The sequence below is a fragment of the Megalobrama amblycephala genome, linkage group LG2, assembly GCF_018812025.1.
Source record: "Megalobrama amblycephala isolate DHTTF-2021 linkage group LG2, ASM1881202v1, whole genome shotgun sequence".
Classification (NCBI taxonomy): domain Eukaryota; kingdom Metazoa; phylum Chordata; class Actinopteri; order Cypriniformes; family Xenocyprididae; genus Megalobrama; species Megalobrama amblycephala.
Window position 1 is genome coordinate 3205420 of NC_063045.1, and position 18430 is coordinate 3223849.

The 18430-nt window shown below is 37.6% G+C and overlaps 1 protein-coding gene across 3 annotated transcripts in view; it reads left to right on the forward strand.

Moving 5' to 3' along the window:
- The window catches only part of impact (impact RWD domain protein), a 42622-nt gene that overhangs the window by 6430 nt on the left and 17762 nt on the right, over nt 1-18430 (forward strand). For all 3 annotated transcript variants that reach the window (XM_048182104.1, XM_048182105.1, XM_048182106.1), the window contains exons 7-8: nt 10008-10139; nt 12059-12153. In XM_048182104.1, coding sequence (XP_048038061.1) covers nt 10008-10139; nt 12059-12153 — 227 coding nt within the window. The remainder of the gene's footprint in view (nt 1-10007; nt 10140-12058; nt 12154-18430) is intronic.

Sequence of the window (18430 nt, forward strand, 5' to 3'; positions counted from 1 at the left end):
AAAAGTGGGGTTTTGGACAATATTGTCATGAATCCTTTTTAATTTGTGATAATTTTGCACTGATAAGGGACAACACAAACTACGAAAACATATTTTATTACATATACAGTTTAAAAAACTTAAATTTTCAATTCATCAAAATATCCAGCATTAGCAGCTATCTGACCTAAACTGGGTTCTGATTGGTTCATTGTATTCTAAACTTAATTGGCAATCAATTGTTGAAGCTATTAAGGTGTGCTGACCCAAACATCTTCTACAAACCTGGACCAAGTTTAAACCAGTAAACAGCATCACAGCTGGCAAAGGGACATGTCTGACTTTGACATGTATATATTGCCATTATTATGTAATCAAAAAAAATCTGGTCTTCAATGATAATGTCAAGTTACTGTAATGTATTTGCACCAAAAAATGATAAAGATTTATGCTGATATCGTCCAAAACCACACTTTGCCAGGGATGTTTCCAAACATGTGGAGGGCAGTGTACATGCCAAATGAATGTGACACCTGCTACTCACAACCTACTGATGTGAGGTTCACTGAAGTCACGCTAAAAATAACCCTGGAGATACCAGAAGTGTGGGCGCTTGACAGGACCTCCACACCTGACAGGATACCTAATAATAATATCCCATGAGTCGAAGGCCACAAGTCCGATCTTTATCCTCTCTGGACGACTAGTTTCTGCGCTTGCACATTTTCCAGCATATTGAAATTCTTGCGAATCATCTCACGCTGGCAAAATGTTGGGATGCTTTTCACATGAGTAGCCCAGTCGCTCGTTCCCCGAGTCATTTCTCCTGATTATCCGCCTCAAATCTCTCTTGCCTTTGAACATAATGTTTGCCAAAATTATTGCATGCCGGATATTGGATCCATGCCTTTGATCTAGCCATCTCGATAAAGTCGAATTGTTTGGATAAAATGAACCGAGCAGCCTGCCACGGCAGAGGTAGATGGTTTTTTAAGAGCGCTCCTTCTCCCTCGCTGTCACAGACCTCGGCGTTGGGGAGATCTAATCGTAATCGATGAAAAGACTCGCACTGCCTTGACAGAACCTGTTAATCTTTTTCACCGGCGCTCTTAAAGGCCCCATGAGGTCAGTGCCAAGTCCAGAATTGACCCTGATGGGTTTTGACACTCAGCCTGTTCTCTCGGTTCTTTTAAGAAGATGGAGAAAATCTTATTTTGAAACCTTCTTAAAGGAGGAAATTTGCTTCGTCTTGCTTTGTTAGCCTCCATCGATAACACTCTAGAGGTTGGACGTGTTTATCTGTCTTTTTTGGCACTTAAAATATCAGTATTACCTGATATCAAAGGGTGTCCTGAGAAATCACACTCGTTCCATGACATCCTTCGGCTCTGTAAAGAGCACTGAGTGCTGGCCGTGCTGTTTTATTCAAGAATCAAGAATTGTGGAGGCGGTGTCTGCCTGTCAATCATCTTTGCATGTTCAGGATTGGCTTTTGTGTTTTGGAAGGAGGAGTTAGACCTAAAAGTCTGAAAGTGGAGAATTTTTTTGGTCTTTTTCTGTTGTTTTTCAGTGCATGTCTGACACTTCACATACTTCCCATAATAAGCCCATAATTGCAACGTTTACGTCTGTGATTTGTAGTTCTATCTCCCAGTAACATGTTTCAATAGAAACTAATTACCTATTGGTGATATGCAATGCAAAACAATTCTTGCAATCTACAAATAGCGTTAATTGGTTATCAATTTTAAGTAGTACTTGTTGCCTGTTGTTCCACACTAGTACGATCAGTGTGTAATTCACTCTAGGCTTATCACGAGATATTACAGTCAGGCCATAGTCCACTTCTAAACCCTGCCGTTACAAATCCTTAAAAGCTATTGTTTTTGAAAGACAGCTCTCCCACGCCTTTCGCTGAATGTGATAATTGCGTTTGGAATTATGTATGTATGTCAATGGTTTTAATATGCAAATGCGTTTCCATGAATGGCACGCTCAAGAGGGAAATGGAGCTCCAACTGAATGGAGGGGAAAAAATGGAAATGGGCGCGTGACTAGCCGTCTTGTTCATTAGCCAAGTCCCGTTAATTATTTTAAGTCCCGCACTGCCACGAGCCCTTCGTAAGGTGCCACACTCCATAAACTCAGATGTGGTTAACGGGTAGAAGGAAGGACACTCAATTACAAGCATGTGGGTTGGCGACAGTACCAGATCTCGCTTCATTAGAACCTTTTAATAGAAATGAAATTACATGTTTGTAGAAAGAACGATGAAGACGTTCAAGTGATGAGTCTAAAGGCTGAGTGGTACTGTCAAAGGTTCAAGGTGACAAAATTAAAGGATGGTAATCAGGATGTAATCACAGCATTGGCAGGCCTAAATAGACCTTCTGATTTGACCTTCACCCATCAGTAACCATTCTGCACGTTGAGTCTTGACATCCTATCAGGACAGCTACACCAACAAGACACATCCCTGCTGGCAAAATCAATCTGAAGGTGCAGCGGCAGTAATCCACTGCATGAGCGCCGATGAGAAACCATCAGGACAGAAACTCTGTAACCTCAGGCAGTTTAATCGTTGTAAGTATGAGGGTTGCAGTTCTTAGCTGGTCTAAAGCGTTTTTTCCTGTGCAATTTGGTTGTTGTAAATTTGCCGATTTTCAACCACCTTTATATTGTTACAATAGCTATGTGTCCATCCAAAGTTGAGAACTTAAAGGGATAGTTCACCCAAAAATGAGAATTCTGTCATTACTCATCCTCATGTTGTTCCAAAACCATACTTTCATTCATCTTCAGAACTCAAATGAAGATCTTTTTGATGAAATCTGAGAGCTTTCTGTCCCTCCATAGACAGCTACGAGATCGTAAAACTAATCCATATGAATTGGACGGTTTAGTCCAACATTTTCTGAAGAGAATCGATTGCTTTATATGATTTAATTTTGACTTTCATTCACATAAAACATTCATCCACTCACACATCATTTGTGGTAAATGGAAACTCAAGCATGTTTGCTTGACGTGTACCAGAACCAATAAGGTTCATTGTTTTGTGTTATGGAGCACGTTTGAGCTTCAGCAAGAACCAATGAGGTTCATTCTCATGTTACGCAGCATGTTTAATTTTCTGCAAGAGGTTTGTTCTCGCACATCAAGCAGTTTGAGCTTGTTTATGTTCGCTGATCAATGTTTATTTTTGAATAAAAGCCTAAATTCAATCTGTTCATCATATAATGGCACCTGCGAGGACTTCAGTACAGTTAAAGTACAGTTTCCATCCCATGTGTTCAATAGAACAAAATCGTCACTTCCTGGGAAACTGGTGCAAAATATCAATAATAAAAATGGAAGTTGCTGCTGTAGCTTTTTTCCCCACATGCGAGAACAAAGGGGTGGAGCCAAAATCAAAAGTGCATTATAGGTGTCGTTTTTGGCAAAAGGGAATGCCACAGCCCTATTTCTCCATTTTCTCTAGTCACGTAGCACCAACTTCATACATTATTTGCAATTCTTTGCGTAGATTTCAGAAAAAATGTAGACAGTCAAGACATTCAAGTTTTATTAAGAGTCCATTGTGAATGGCCCCTTTAAACATGAAGACAAACACTAAATAAATAACTGGATGTAATGTTGCTAAATATTGATCTGTTTCTCACACATATTATTTGCTATGCTCCTTTTGGCTCTTTATTAGGTCACTGCAGGGCCATGACACAATTTCACGACACAAAACTTTGTTATAAGATTCATTGGAAAGGTCACACTAATTGATCAAAGACCTCTTCATATTGGCTTCAAAGTTGGCCAAATCGTAGTATGAACCAGGCTCAAGTTTGGTTAGCAATGACATTTCCTCTCTCAAGAATCCATTAATGTACTAAAAACATATTTAAATCAGTTCATGTGAGTACAGTGGTTCAATATTAATATTATAAAGTGACGAGAATATTTTTGGTGCACCAAAAAAACCAAAATAACTTATATAGTGATGGCCGATTTCAAAACACTGCTTCAGGAAGCTTCGGAGCACAAATGAATCAGTGTATTGAATCATGATTCGGATCGTGTGTCAAACCGCCAAACTGCTGAAATCACATGACTTTGGTGCTCCAAACAGCTGATTCGACACGCTGATTCATAACACTCCGAAGCTTCCTGAAGCAGTGTTTTGAAATCGGCATGAACTGATTTATATATATTTTTAGTACATTAATGGATCTCGAGAGGGGAAATGTCATTGCTGGCTATGCAGGCCTCACTGAGCCATCGGATCGGCATGAGGGTGAGTAATTAATGACATTATTTTCATTTTTGGGTGAACTAACCCTTTAAGATTCATTTTGGTCACAAGTATAGACAACACTAAATATACAGGTGTAAACAGGGTCTAAAATGTTTTGAGCTTGTCCACTTTCGAGCACTTCCAGACACAGTCGAAAAATGCAATCGACTGTATTGCTTTGGTAGTGTAAACGCTCATGTGGTCAAATGTGTTCAAACAGCCATTAAAGGCCGCCTACTCTCCTCCTACTGACCTAATGCATAAACATTATGGGAAGCGCTCTAGTCAGATGGGATTTAAACTCTGTCGGCTGAAGACCCAAGTTTGGTTTGAAGATGAAAAATGTACCAAGCACAATGTTCTCTCCATTCCTGATTTCTAACACTCACAGCGTTCGGTCGGTCTTGCGGCTGTCAAAGCAGAAACGAAAGCTCTCCGTATGTTCTTTATTTGTTTGGGTTTTTGGGGTCATCTCCAGGCCCTTGTCTTTATATGTAAATTTATTTTGTCCATTAAATAGGAAAGATCCAGAAAAAAAAAAAAACATACATTTACCCACCCATAGCCCCTCCCCTTGAAGTAATCAGGACAGAAGTGGTTGAAAGTGGACAAAAGAGACCAGGTGTAAACGAGGATGTGTCTCCCTCATCTACTTGTGATCCAATCGACCAAAATGCATCTTAATACCAGGTGTAAACATCGCCATAGATGACTACCTAAGGCTGGTTTAGACTGTTCTTCAGAAGGTATTTTATGCAGGATATCAAGTCCCATGAATTCAAGTTCTGATATAACCAGTGTGTGCAGAAATAAAAAGGTTTGGCAAAGAACCTGCATTCAGTATGTCATGCTAATTGAAAGCAATTGACGACAGCGAGCTTGTGTTGTTTACTACATCTTTTGTTTAACTCCCAATCTCGAGATCACGACTTCGACAAGTTGCTTGTGCCCTACAGAGAATCTGTCTTTTGAATGATTCATTAGTGTTTTGAATGCCAAAGTTAAATCAAGCCCCTGATTACCTGTTTTGAACATCTGTTTCGTTCGAACTTGATTTCCTTTGTTTTCAAATGAACGTTTTGGATTTGACGACTCTGTGTGCGATTCCGAAACCCCATTGTTTCGCTGTGATGTGCTCAGTATGCATGCAGTTGTTTCTTTTTTGTAGTGCGAATATTACATTAGCGATGCTAATTTGTTCCCCCCACACATTTTGGTAAACAAACAGGCCTAAATACACTCGGTTCCCGATACACGGCTCTCGTGCTTGTTGGTGACGTAACTTCGGAAGAAGTAACTTAATCTAATATCAAACTTCAGAGGGAAGGTAATTAGTGTCTTCCCTCATCAACGAAATGATTACAGGCCTAATACTCGACGGTGTCATGAAAAGCGCCGCCTCCCTTCACACTCTGCAAACATCAGCTCTGTTTTTACAGTAATTATGTAGATGAGATGCTAGTTACAGCAGGTTGTGCGGTGAAGGCCCCTCAGAGAGATCAAAAGGTTGTTTTTTTTATATTTCCGTGGGGCATGAATATTTACGTCTGACACTGAGAGGTGGGGGCGGTTGGGGAGAAATGGAAAGCAGTCAAAGGTCGTTAAAGCTTTGGAACCAGTTTAATTTCTTGACAAGCTATAATTAATTTCCCAAACTGATTTGCCTCAGTTTTGCTGAACTAAATGGGAAAGGAAAAGCCAAGCGCACCTCAACGGTTTCAGAGGTATTTTCTGATGAGCTTCATTATGTGTTGTTTAAAGATGGTTCATATTGTGGTCAGCAGGGCAGAGGCGCTAATATGTGCTTATCCATGTTGACTAGGGTATGTCGACCCAAGTGGGCATGCTTTGATTCATTAAGTGCTTAATTTGGCTTGATTTCACCCCAGTTCTTCCTAACATTTCCTGTTTTTCAAGGTTTCCACAGTGATGGAAAACCTGTAGATATTAGGGAATTTGGGATTTCTAGAAAAGGATTGAAATCCTTAAATTCGTTGTCATTTTCAAGGTGCTTGCAATCCCAGAAAACCGTTTCCCCCTTTTAGAATTCACTCTCAGGATATTTTTGACATTTGTACGTTGGCATTTAATCGCAACCACTTGAACTTTCAGAGACTGGTCGCCCTCCCACATTTTGGGGCATTGCACTGATATTTTAAAGAGGTTTTTTTTTTTTTGGCTAGATGTAAAACGTCAACTTTATGATCAAGCAGAAACCTCGGCCAACCATCACAGAATGCGATTAATATTCATTATCTGAGGCGCATCTGGCACAGAGTTTGTGCGCTCAACAAACTTCTCGAGGACACGAAAATGTGATCAACAGCTGTGAAGAAAAGTGAGTCTTCTGCAAGATATGTATTTTTATATTCATAAAGCTTTAAGACATAATCATTCAACTTATTTAGTGTTTATGCTTTCAAATAGTGTCTCATGTGAATGTTAACAAGGCATTTGAAACCATGTCGTGCTTCTGAAGAGAGGCTGATGAGATTTATAATTGTCTTCCTCCCACTTTTCACATTGTTCCAATGCCCCTGATGCCAAGACCTTACACCTGACAGGGCATACAAATGAAATCTGCCTCAGTGTCCTCTACAAAGGGATGTTGAAACATCTTTATCCAGTATAAGCCTGTATAATGGGGACGTCAAGGAAAATCCTTGGTCAGAATGTGTGGGAAAGCTGTTTTTTCACTGAATATTAATGCTGTACTTCAGAACAGCTGGAACGGCTGATTGCAACTTCATTTAGTTCTCATTTAGTTTCTCGTTTCAAGATTCCAAACGACACATGGAAAATGAATGCCAGTGATTTGAGTCGAAATGTTTCGTTCTCTGCTTTTACTGGCATGTAAAACTGTTTTTTATACACTTTTAAAAATAAAAGTTTCAAAACTGATGTCATAGAAGACTGTGAATGTGTGTGCGTGGGGGGGCCTAGTGTACTTCAGATTATAAATAAAAGTTTAGACACTGGCACATTTCCCGACATCCTGAAACAGGCATCGGTGCAGCCCTTGCTAAAGAAACCAAACTTAGACCTGACAGTCCTGGCTAATTTCAGCCCAGTATCCCATTTTCATTAATGTCAAATTTTTTTTTTTTAGAAAAAGTAGTTTTCTACCAATTACACAATTTCTTAGAAGGAAATAAAATTTTCTAAACTTACCAGTCTGGTTTTAGAAAATAATATTTGCCTTAGGCATGAAAGTTGTTGACCGTAGATGCTGGAATTTCTGCAGTGTTCATTTTATTAGATTTAACTGCTGCTTTTGATACAATCGATCACACTGTTCTGCTCTCACGGTAGGAGCAGTATGTGGGGATCCAGGGAAGTCTTATCTGATTGATAGAAGTGTGGTAGTGAGTATTGGTGTGTCTAAATCAGCACCTCTTACATACGGTGTGCCTCAAGATTCGATCCTTGCCCCTACTTTGTTCTCACTTTATATGCTCCCTCTGGGCTCTATTTTAAGGAATACAACATCGTGTTTCACTGTTATGCAGACAATATACAGCTTTATTTTTGCAGCTGATGCATAAAAATGGCTTAGAACATTTCCTGGATGGCTTCAAATTTCTTACATCTAAATGAAAGTGAGGTTTGGTTTGGAGTGTCTGAAATGCATCTTTACGCACAACTGCTAGCCAGCATGGAGAGCTTCTTGAGACTCCAAAGACTCCAGCAGCTTCAAATACCTGTTTGCTGCTCAACACTGGCTTTTTTTTTATAGCTGCCCTTTAATACAATTAATTTATTTGACAGGAACTTTCATTAATTAGCCTTTATCTGACCGAGTTCTGCTGTGCTCTAAATCACTCACAAATCTTATGATATTTCGATAATCTCCATTTAGTTTTCACACAGTATTAGTTGTTTTCATGCCTTTTGCACAACATTGGACCATTTCATGCTTTTCATCTTCAGAAAGATCTTTCTTCCTCTCCATATTGCACAAGAACTGTGACTTGCTTAATAATGTGGAACAACCTCTAAGTAGGGTTTCCATAGATCTGGCAAATTATTTTGTCTGAGATTGATACCAGTTATCTAAAAAGACATGGATAAATAAACAAACATTTTCTTAGAAAAACTAAAATCTGAATGTTTATTGTACTGAAATCTTACTGATATGTCACTTGCATAATAATTTGGAACGCGGTGTAGATCAGCACCTCTTACATATGGTGTGCCTCAAGGCTCAATCCTTGCCCCTACTTTGTTCTCACTTTATATGTTCCCACTGGGCTCTATTTTTAAGGAGTACAACATCGTGTTTCACTATTATGCAAACAATATACAAGCTTTATTATTGCCGCTGATGCATAAAAATGGCTTAGAATATTTCCTGGATGTCTTAAAATTTCTTACATCTAAATGAAAGTAAGAGAAATAGGGCCCTAGTAAAGACAGGGGTATTGGACATAGATTTTGACCTCTTGTCACCAATGTCAAAACAGGTCAAAATTTGGGTGTGCATATTAATAGTTCCCTCATGTTTGAATAAACAGGTTAATTCCATTGTAAAATCAAGTTTTTTCCAAGATGAAATGTTTGACACTTATTAATCTTGAAATTGTGATCCATGTTTTGATCTCCTCAAGACCTGATTATCGCAATGTAAACGTAAGTTAACGTAAACGTAAGTTAAATCGCAAGTTAAAAAATAAACTCTTGATGGATATTAAAAAAATATAAGCACATCTCCCCCACCTTGGTTTCACTGCACTTGCTTCTGGTGCATTACAGAATTGATTTTATTTATGAAGATGAGACCATTCAAGGATTTGTATACTATTTTTTAAAAAACATTTTAAGTTTTTTTTAAATCTCTTGACTAAATATCAGTTTGGAAGAATGTTGATATAAGCAACCCTTAACTTACTAAAAATTCCAAGGTCTAAACTAAATCAAAGAGAGGATTGTGCTTTTGCTGTAGCTGCCCAAAACTCTGGAATAGCTTGCCTCATTATTTCTGTATATGAATTGAAATCACAGCTTAAAACTCACTTGCTTTTTATGTCTTTTAACCATTGACTGGCTGTTTTATGTGTCTTACTGTGGTGTGATGTATGTTATTTTACAAATGTTGTAAAGCACATTGGTCAGCATGTGTTATTTTAATTGCGCTATTCAAATAAAGTGACATTAAAAGAATAATTTTTCTTAATGTGAAGAACATTTTAATAATCTAAAGAACCAGTGGAAAGGTTCCATGGATGTTCTTCATGAAACCACATATGCCAATAAAGAACCTTTATTTAACACATTAGCCTAACACATTCATATATTTATGTTCAACTTACATAGAAATTCTGCTCATGTTTCATAAATGAGGCTCATTTGGGTGTTTCCATGCAATATTTATGTTATTAGTTATTTTGCTCTTGATAGAAGCGCTTGAACGTGCCCTTTTACCCCCTTTAGATTCTATTATGGGGAGATAAAGTGCAAGTACGTGCTGTATCAAAAGAGATGTTAAGGATTATTTGCATTCAATTATGTCTGTTGATTAATTTAGGAAACTTGTGGGAGGATGTCACTGACCTTTCTTTATTTACATCTTGAACACTCATCTCAAAACATCTTTATTTTAATCATTAAACATGATTTTCTTAGAATGAAATGTCTTGCATGCTGCAGCGCGTGTCCTTGTGGAATTGAATGAAATGTGCAATGATTTGTTAAATTATTAGGTTCTGCCGCTCGTAATCCGTCTGCTCTTGTCTGTTTTTAGAAGGACCAGAAACGGGCAAGACAATGACGACAGAGGAAGAAGGTCACGACTACGACGAGGACGATCTTCCAGACTACAGCGTGCTCAAACTCGCCAACCAGTCAGCTCAGCTCTTCTCCGACGCTTCAGATGGTACGTCCCAGTATACCGCTGTTCCTAACGAGACTGCCAATAAACACTGTTCTCATTCACTAATAAATTTGTTCTTAACCTTGTTCTAATTTTAATGAATTTAAGTATTCTAAATAAGAGACTGCATGCCCAAGGTTAGTCATTTGCATACAACACTCTATAAGGACTTTCCAAACAACCTTTTCTTTAAAGCCTTTCATCAGTCTCAGCAAACATATGAGTCTCTCTAAAGACAACCAACAAAATCATTGATCAATGCCACGTGTGCCATCCTCAGAACTTGTTCAAACTCAGTTTCAGACCTCTTATACATAAGCACATTTGTGTTGTTATACAGAGAAACCCTGCAGATCGAGTTAGAAAGCTTGTCTCTTTCACTGTTAATGATGGAATAAAATATCTCTGTATAAAATTTTGTACATTTATAAGGCCACTTACAGTGATACAAACAGAGATCACAATTCTCCAATGATTCTGAATAGACAACAAAACAAAATATCATGTAATTTTCTAGACGTTCTGACAAATGTTAATTGCTGCGGTCTATTTAAAATGTTTAATTAATTTGAATTATTTAAAAAAAAAAACTTGGTTTGAGTGAATGATTCAATGACTCACTTGACTTCATTACTGGATGAATCAGTGTTTTTGAACAAATCTCTTGAATCTCATTTGAGATATTTTATATGTTTTGTCTTATGTTTAAAAGCAATTAATAAAACATAAATTAAACAATCAACATTTTATTTTTACATGTTTCAAGGAAATCAGCCAGCTTATTGCATAAACTCTTTCCCCGCATTTTATGTGTTATTCGATAGGGGGCGCTATTACACATCTTCTGAAAGAGTACAGAATCTCCGGATGAAAACACATTTTTAAAAAGGAGCAGAAATAAGCGATAAAAGCATTGCTTTTGCACATTATAGTCGTTGAAAAAACTTGCTTTTCTCAGCTTTTTGTTCAAAATGTTGCTTTTTTAAAGTGTTGTCGATAAAAAAGGATGCATGAAGCTAGAATAGAAAATTTTTTGTTTGTGGTTCTGTTCTTTCTTTTGATATATTTCATTTTCAGATATTCATACAAACAAAATATTCTGATTCTTGCCTATGTGTGGTAGAGCTGCACGATTCTAGATAAACAGAGAATCACGTTTTTTTGCTTCAAACAGAGATCACGATTCTTCAATGATTCTGAACAGACAACAAAACAAAATATGTGATTTACTAGACGTTCTGACAAATGTTAATTGCTGCGGTCTATTTAAAATGTTTAATTAATTCGAGTGAATGATTCAATGACTCACTTCATTTGTTTCATTACTGGATGAATCCGTGTTTTTGAACAACACTTTTGAATGAATGATTCATTGATAAATACATTTTTAACAGTCACTTGTCGCCACCTACTGGTGTAACGATGTAATCGATACAATCGGTATTCGAAGTGCGAAGTTACTTTTAAAGGGTGATTTACTCTATTCCCTTACCATGGACATCAGTGTTTATACGCGAACTATAAACTATAGTACTTCTGTGATATGAATATTTGTAACACAGAAATAATAATACTGTGTGGTTGTTTATTTAGCTGTTTCATGCATGATAACTGTTCAGCGGCAGCGCCAACGCAGATCTGAATGTTCCGGTGTGATTTTGTCAAAGGTTTAAAAGGTGAATCTTTTAGGAATAAGATCACATGTGTGTTTGAATCGAGATCATGGTCTTTTAACGATTAATCATGCAGCTCTCGTTTGTTCCTAAATAGAATGAATTTTAGTGCGTTATTGAAGTTTTGACTTTTAAAATCCCTTCAAAGCACCGTTGACATGGGCGTCTTGTGTAAAGCAATCCCAGTTAATTGGTAATTAGCGGCTGACCATTCATTCAAAGGACTGATGTTGTTTGTTTTTGTTGTAGATGAAGAGCTGCCACCGATTAAACACGGAGAGACAATCACGGATAGACGGAGCACGTTCCAGCCTCATTTAGCCCCAGTGGTGACTCCGAAACAGGTGTGACTCATTACCCGTTTTATCAGACTATGTGTTCCAAACAAACTTTTTTCTTGCCAAAGATATGAGGCTTGTAGAATTTGTGTTTGATAGCAGCCGTCTCGTGTGAAAGCAGATATCAGCGTTTGACATTGTTTTTGAAATGCCTATCAGTCTAGTCTCTAGTGTCCTCAGCGCTCGCTCTCGGCTCTTTTTAACTTCTGGAATTCACTGTCGAATCCCTGCCCACGCGCTCCCCCGTGTCAGTACAAACAGACACTTGACGGTGTCACGGAAGCGCCGCTGTTCACCGTGCCCAGCTGGATGGATGGCACATGACTCACGCGCACCTGCCCCTGATGAGGCGGCTCTTGCCGCATTATTATAAACCCTCTCTTCCCCAACCCCCTGCGAACTTCATTGTCTTCTACATCCAAGCTCGTGTGCGATCTTGACAGAGTCGTTTTACAGAAATTGACTGCACAGGTGTTGGCATTGTGTGTCAGCACGGGGACGTTGCAATGCGCATGATATTGAGATTGCTACGCGGTAGAAGAGCAGCCGTCGTGAATGACACCCTGCCCTTAAGCAAGACGTTGACATTTCCGCCACTTGTTCATACATAAACCAATTTCCTTCAAGTGATTGACAGCTTGAAGCTGACTATTTACATTTTCAACCTGGGGTCCTTCATTCATTCCGCCAGCTTAATATAAAAACAAGAGTCGAAATGCATTCGTGAGGCACACAATGGGTTTATAAACTCATACAGCTGAGATTTCAAGATGCTTTCTGCAGTATTTGAGGTTTTATTCATGGTCATAGCACAAATGATGCATTGATAACTTTCCATCTGATGTTTACTTAATATGAGCAATAGTAATAGTGATCTCTAACTGTAATGTAGTCATTTAACATGTTAATGTGGAGAAGGTGGTACATTTTATTCAACAATTAGCTTTTTGTATTGAAATGTGCTTTTTTTTTCGAAGAGGTTTCCTCGCCAACCCCTTAATGCTGTTTAGCTAGTCAAGATATTTTTTTTTACCGGTAACATTTTACAATAAGGTTCATTAGTTAAGTACATTAGTTAACATGAACTAATAATGAACTGCACGTATACAGCATTTAATAATCTTTGTTAATGTTAATTTCAACATTTACTAATACATTATTAAAATCAAGAGTTGTATTTGTTAATATTAGTTAATGCACTGTGCACTAACATGAACAAACTATGAACTGCTGTATGTTATTAAAGGGTTGGTTCACCCGGATGAGCCTGTGTTATCTGTTTTCAGTGGTTGTTACCGGGGAATAACATACCGCTGGATGTCGCAATTGACCAATCAGAATCAAGTATTCCACAGAACAGTGTAATAATCTTTGTTAACATTAGTTAAAAATGAGAATTTCTGTCATTTATTTCGCACCCTCATGTCATTCCACACCTGTAAGACCTTCGTTCATCTTCATCTTCACACAAATGAAGACATATTTAAAACATATTTAAATACTTTTTGTGCACCAAAAAAACAAAATAACAGAGCGTGTTATTTTAGAGCATGTATCAAACTGCCAAAGTCACGCCCCCAGTGGTGAACCATTGAAATTTCGAAACACTTATGATGTAACGAAGCCTCGTTCACTGAAATCACGTGACTTTGGCAGTTTGATACACGCTCCGAATCACTGATTCGAAACAAAAGATCTGTAAAGCTTCAAAGCTTCATGAAGCAGTGTTTTGAAATCGTCCATCACTAGATATTGTTGAATAAAGTCGTTATTTTGTTTTTTTTGGTGCACAAAAAGTATTCTGATCACTTCATAACATTAAGGTTGAACTGTAGTCACATGACTGTTTTAAGTACCTTTCTGGGCTTTGAAAGTTTAAATTAACTTGCTGTCAATGGAGGCCTCACTGAGCCATCTGATTTTATGATTTTCTGAATGACATGAGGGAGAGTAATTAATGACAGAAATTTTCATTTTCGGGTGAACTAACCCTTTAACTAAAGTTAACAAAGATTATTACTCGGCTCTGTGGAATACTTGATTCTAATTGGTCAATCGCGCCATCCAGTGGTGTATTATTCCTTGATAACAACCACTGAAAACGGATAACTCGCGCTCATCCGGATTACTGAAGTCTGCAGCGCTATTCGCTTGCTAGGAATGTTTTTTTATTCTCATTTGTTGAGCTAATAAAATATTAAAACACAGTCAAATCATTATCATGGATACTGGATGACATAATTAAATAACACTCTCTCTTCTTTCATTCAAACGCAGCTGCTGGCATTTTGTGGCTATTGTTTTGTTCACTGTAATGGATTAAGAGAACACACAGGTGCGACTTTAAATCAGTTTAATCTCAGATCAATATCTCTTGTCCTCATAATTATTTATGTGGCGAAATGCTGTGCAATATGTGCTATGACTGTACCGCATCTCTTAAATGTCCATCTAGTTCATAGCAACCGCTCTCTCCGTGGAAGCTAATTATTTACTTATGTGGCAGTAGCTGTGTAAGAAGTGGGATAATGTAAATCCAGCCAGTTGTTAGCACAGAATAAATCCTTTCAGGATGATGCAAGACCGGCTGGATGTACATTATCCCTTCCCTAACAAATACAATAACAAATGTATTGCTCATGCTTAGTTCATGTTACATTAACTAATTTTAACAAATGAAACCTTATTGTAAAGTGTTACCTTTTTACCAATATTCACACTTTTCAACTCACACCTTTCTGATCATTTAGATGCTTAAATAATAATAATAATAGTAATTATGAATACTTTTTATCAGTATTAAAATATTCATAATTAATATGTTATGTTTAAAAGCAATTAATAAAACATAAACAATCAGCATTTTATTTTTGCACATTTCAAGGAAATCAGCCAGCTTATTGCATAAACTCTTTCCCCGCTTTTTTCCGTATTTCTGTATTATTCGGTAGGGGGCGCTATTACACATCTTCTAAAAGAGTACAGAATCTCCGCATGAAAACACATTTAAAAAAGAAGCAGAAACAAACAATAAAAGCATTGCTTTTGCACATTGCTTTTCTCAGCTTTTTGTTCAAAATGTTGCTTTTTTTAAGTGTTGTCTAGATGCATGAAGCTAGAATCGAATGTTTTTTGTTTGTTTAAAAACTCTGGCTCTGTTCTTTCTTTTGTTATATTGCATTTTCAGATATTCATACAAACAAAATATTCTGGGGAACTACATTTTTGTGAAAATTAACAAAAATGCTGGCCATGGCTGGCAACGCTGGTCTGAAAAGAGTTAAGATAGAGATGAAACATACCTAAAAGTTCCTGAAAATGTCTTTTTATTCATGGAGTGGCATGAGGCATAATTATGTCTCGATATAAAGTTAATCTGTCACACTGTATTTTGTTCACATTGTAAGTGTGGTGAGCGCCGAATCTTGTTCTTTTCTTTAATGCTGCGTTTTTATGCGCAGGTGTGTTTAAAGCATTTGCAGTTCCGAACCTGAGATCATTTTCAGTATAATACAGCTAAATGCAAATGAGGAGCTTTATAAAAACTCAATTGAAATCCCCCAGACAAGTGAGGAATTAAATTACAGTTCTTTTTGTGAAATTAGATGGTAGATGATGTTTCAGACAGACTGAGTACTTGATTAACGTCATCTGCTGTAGATGTGTTTATGCTTTATAATCCGTTCAGATAGAATGCCATTGGTATTCCTCATTATCTTTCCTTTTCGTACATTTTTTTTTTATTTCCTTGTTGTCTTTTTCTGATTAGGTTTTTCCCTCCCGGGGCCAGATGTGTTATTAATGTGGTAGCTTTAAAGGTGATTTATTTATTTTTTTCATGCCGTAAATTCACAAAGTGTTCAGCCTTACAATTTGGAGCATATCTAGCAAGCAGAAGATCACAGAGTCTTCTCTCTTTTCACATGAGAGGACATGTAAAAGTGTAGTTTATCATCTTTTTTCTGTACGAGTCCTATGGATTCTTGGTTGACAATCAAAAGTGTTATGGTGCATCGCATCAACAGATGCCCTGAGGCGAACCAAACAACCTTATCAGTCCAAAATTAGCTAGACAAGGTTGATATAAAATCAATGGATATGTTTAGTTCAGGCGAACAGCTGAGGGGTTCTGTCTGAGTGCATTAGGACGCACTTGTTCCATACAAACAAGGCCATGAAAAAGGGGGGGGAAGCATTCACAGGCATATCTCTTACTCACTTTGTAGTTCTATTGGGATTTCAGAGGCCATTTTGATGCTTTTTGATCTTTGCTTGCTTGATATTGTGTTATCAGCAGGAACTTCAAAGTTTGGCTGTGCTCTAATTTTCATAAAAGGTTATTGTTGACAGAAGTTTGTAAATGAGTTTGTCTATGAACCGAAGACGTCAGGGTTCTGCTGGGAACACGCACCTGTTTGTTCAGGAAAAACTTCAAGCATCTTCACAAGCTATAGATCTGAAAACATTTAATTAGATTTCCGTTCCTCACAAAGACGTTTGCACAATAGGCGAACCAAAAACCACAAGCAACCTCAGAGGAACTATCAATGGGGTTTTTACCTTTTAAAGGATGTTGCTTTGTGTTTTTTGCTATTTGGTTTAGATCAGCGCTGATAAAAAAGGCAACATTTGCACACAGCATTGAAAAGATATCTCATTAGCCTCAGCCTGACACAGGTGTTCAGAGAGAGAGTATTAGCCGGAGAGGAAACAGACGCCGTCAACAGCGCTCAGATGAATCGTGCTGATAGGGGCTTCAATTCCTGAAGACTTTTTCTTTGGGGAAGTGCGCCGTCTTACATATTCATTAACATTGGTCTTGGTGTTTTCTTGATTTGTGAATGAAACTGCTGTCATAATACGAGAGATAATACCAAGGAGGACGGTGGTTTCAGACCTGCAGTACGAAAAAGCACTCTGGACCTATTTTGACTCTCTTTCTTGGTAAATAATGGAGGGACACTCAGCACAAATAGGCTGAAACCCATTTTGATGGACAGAATAAACTGACGGAGTCCTTCCCAAGGGTCTTACAGCAATATTTGAAGTCCTTGGTGTTGTGTACAAAACAGATTTACACTCAATATCTGGTCGCTCCTGCCCAGCTGGTTCTTGAAGCAAAGCCAGATATTGCCTGTAAATCCATGAAAAGTCCACTGTGAATGTCACGCGAGTGTGTTTTTTGACTTGTATTGCGTCAGGGATGTGTTGCTTCTTTCATAAGATTTATACGGTGCAATGAATTCTCCGACTCATCGCTTAGCACAGTGTTAGATTTAAGGAGAACTTTGAAGAAGATTTGTCCTAAACAGACATGACAATATTGCAGTTTTTCCTGTTCACACTGAAAGGCCAAAATCACCGCCAAAGAGAAGAGATGTTGGTGTATAATCAATTTTCACTCTGAAATTGCTAGTAAATTTCACAATAATCACAGAGAAATGGCAAGTAATTTAGTAAGGATTAGTTCACTTTCAAATGAAATTTTCCTGATAATTTGCTCACCCTAATGTCATCCAAGATGTTTAAGTCTTTCTTTCTTCATTCGAAAAGAAATTAAGGTTTTTGGTGAAAACATTCCAGGATTTTTCTCCATATAGTGGACTTCAATGGCGTCCAAACGGTTTTCCGTTATTCTCCAAAACGTTTACGCTGTATGTCCTACGCTTTCCCTATTCTATTTACAGAATGAACGCAGCGCCATTTCCATTTTTTCCGTAAGTAAAATAGGGAAGGCGTAGGACATACAGCGTAAGCTTTTGGAAGAATACGAAAGTGCGATTTTGGCGGAAGCACTTGGAAGGCGATCATTTGTTTTTATAAAGCATATACATTTACATTTTTTTTTTTTTAGAAAATGAATGATGGTTTCTCTAGATAAGACTCGTCTGGTATCGTTTAAAGCCCTTTGAAGCTGCACTGAAACTGTAATTTTGACCTTCAACCATTTGGAGTGCATTAAAGTTCACTATAAGGAGAATAATCCGGGAATGTTTTCATCATTTCTTTTCGACTGAAGAAAGAAAGACATGAAAATCTTGGATGACATGGAGGTGAGTAAATTATCAGGAAAATTTTATTTGAAAGTGAACTACTCCTTTAAGCATGAAATTTTTGAAGTAGAAAGACGTGTAAAACGCACTACATTAATATATTTTTTTTTACAATGCATAACTAAAAATGCATACTGTAATTTCATGATTTCTTTGCTTCGCTCCTTTTTATGGCCTTTTTTAACCCTTAAATGCATACCTCGGGTCGTTAGTGACCCGGGACGTCATTC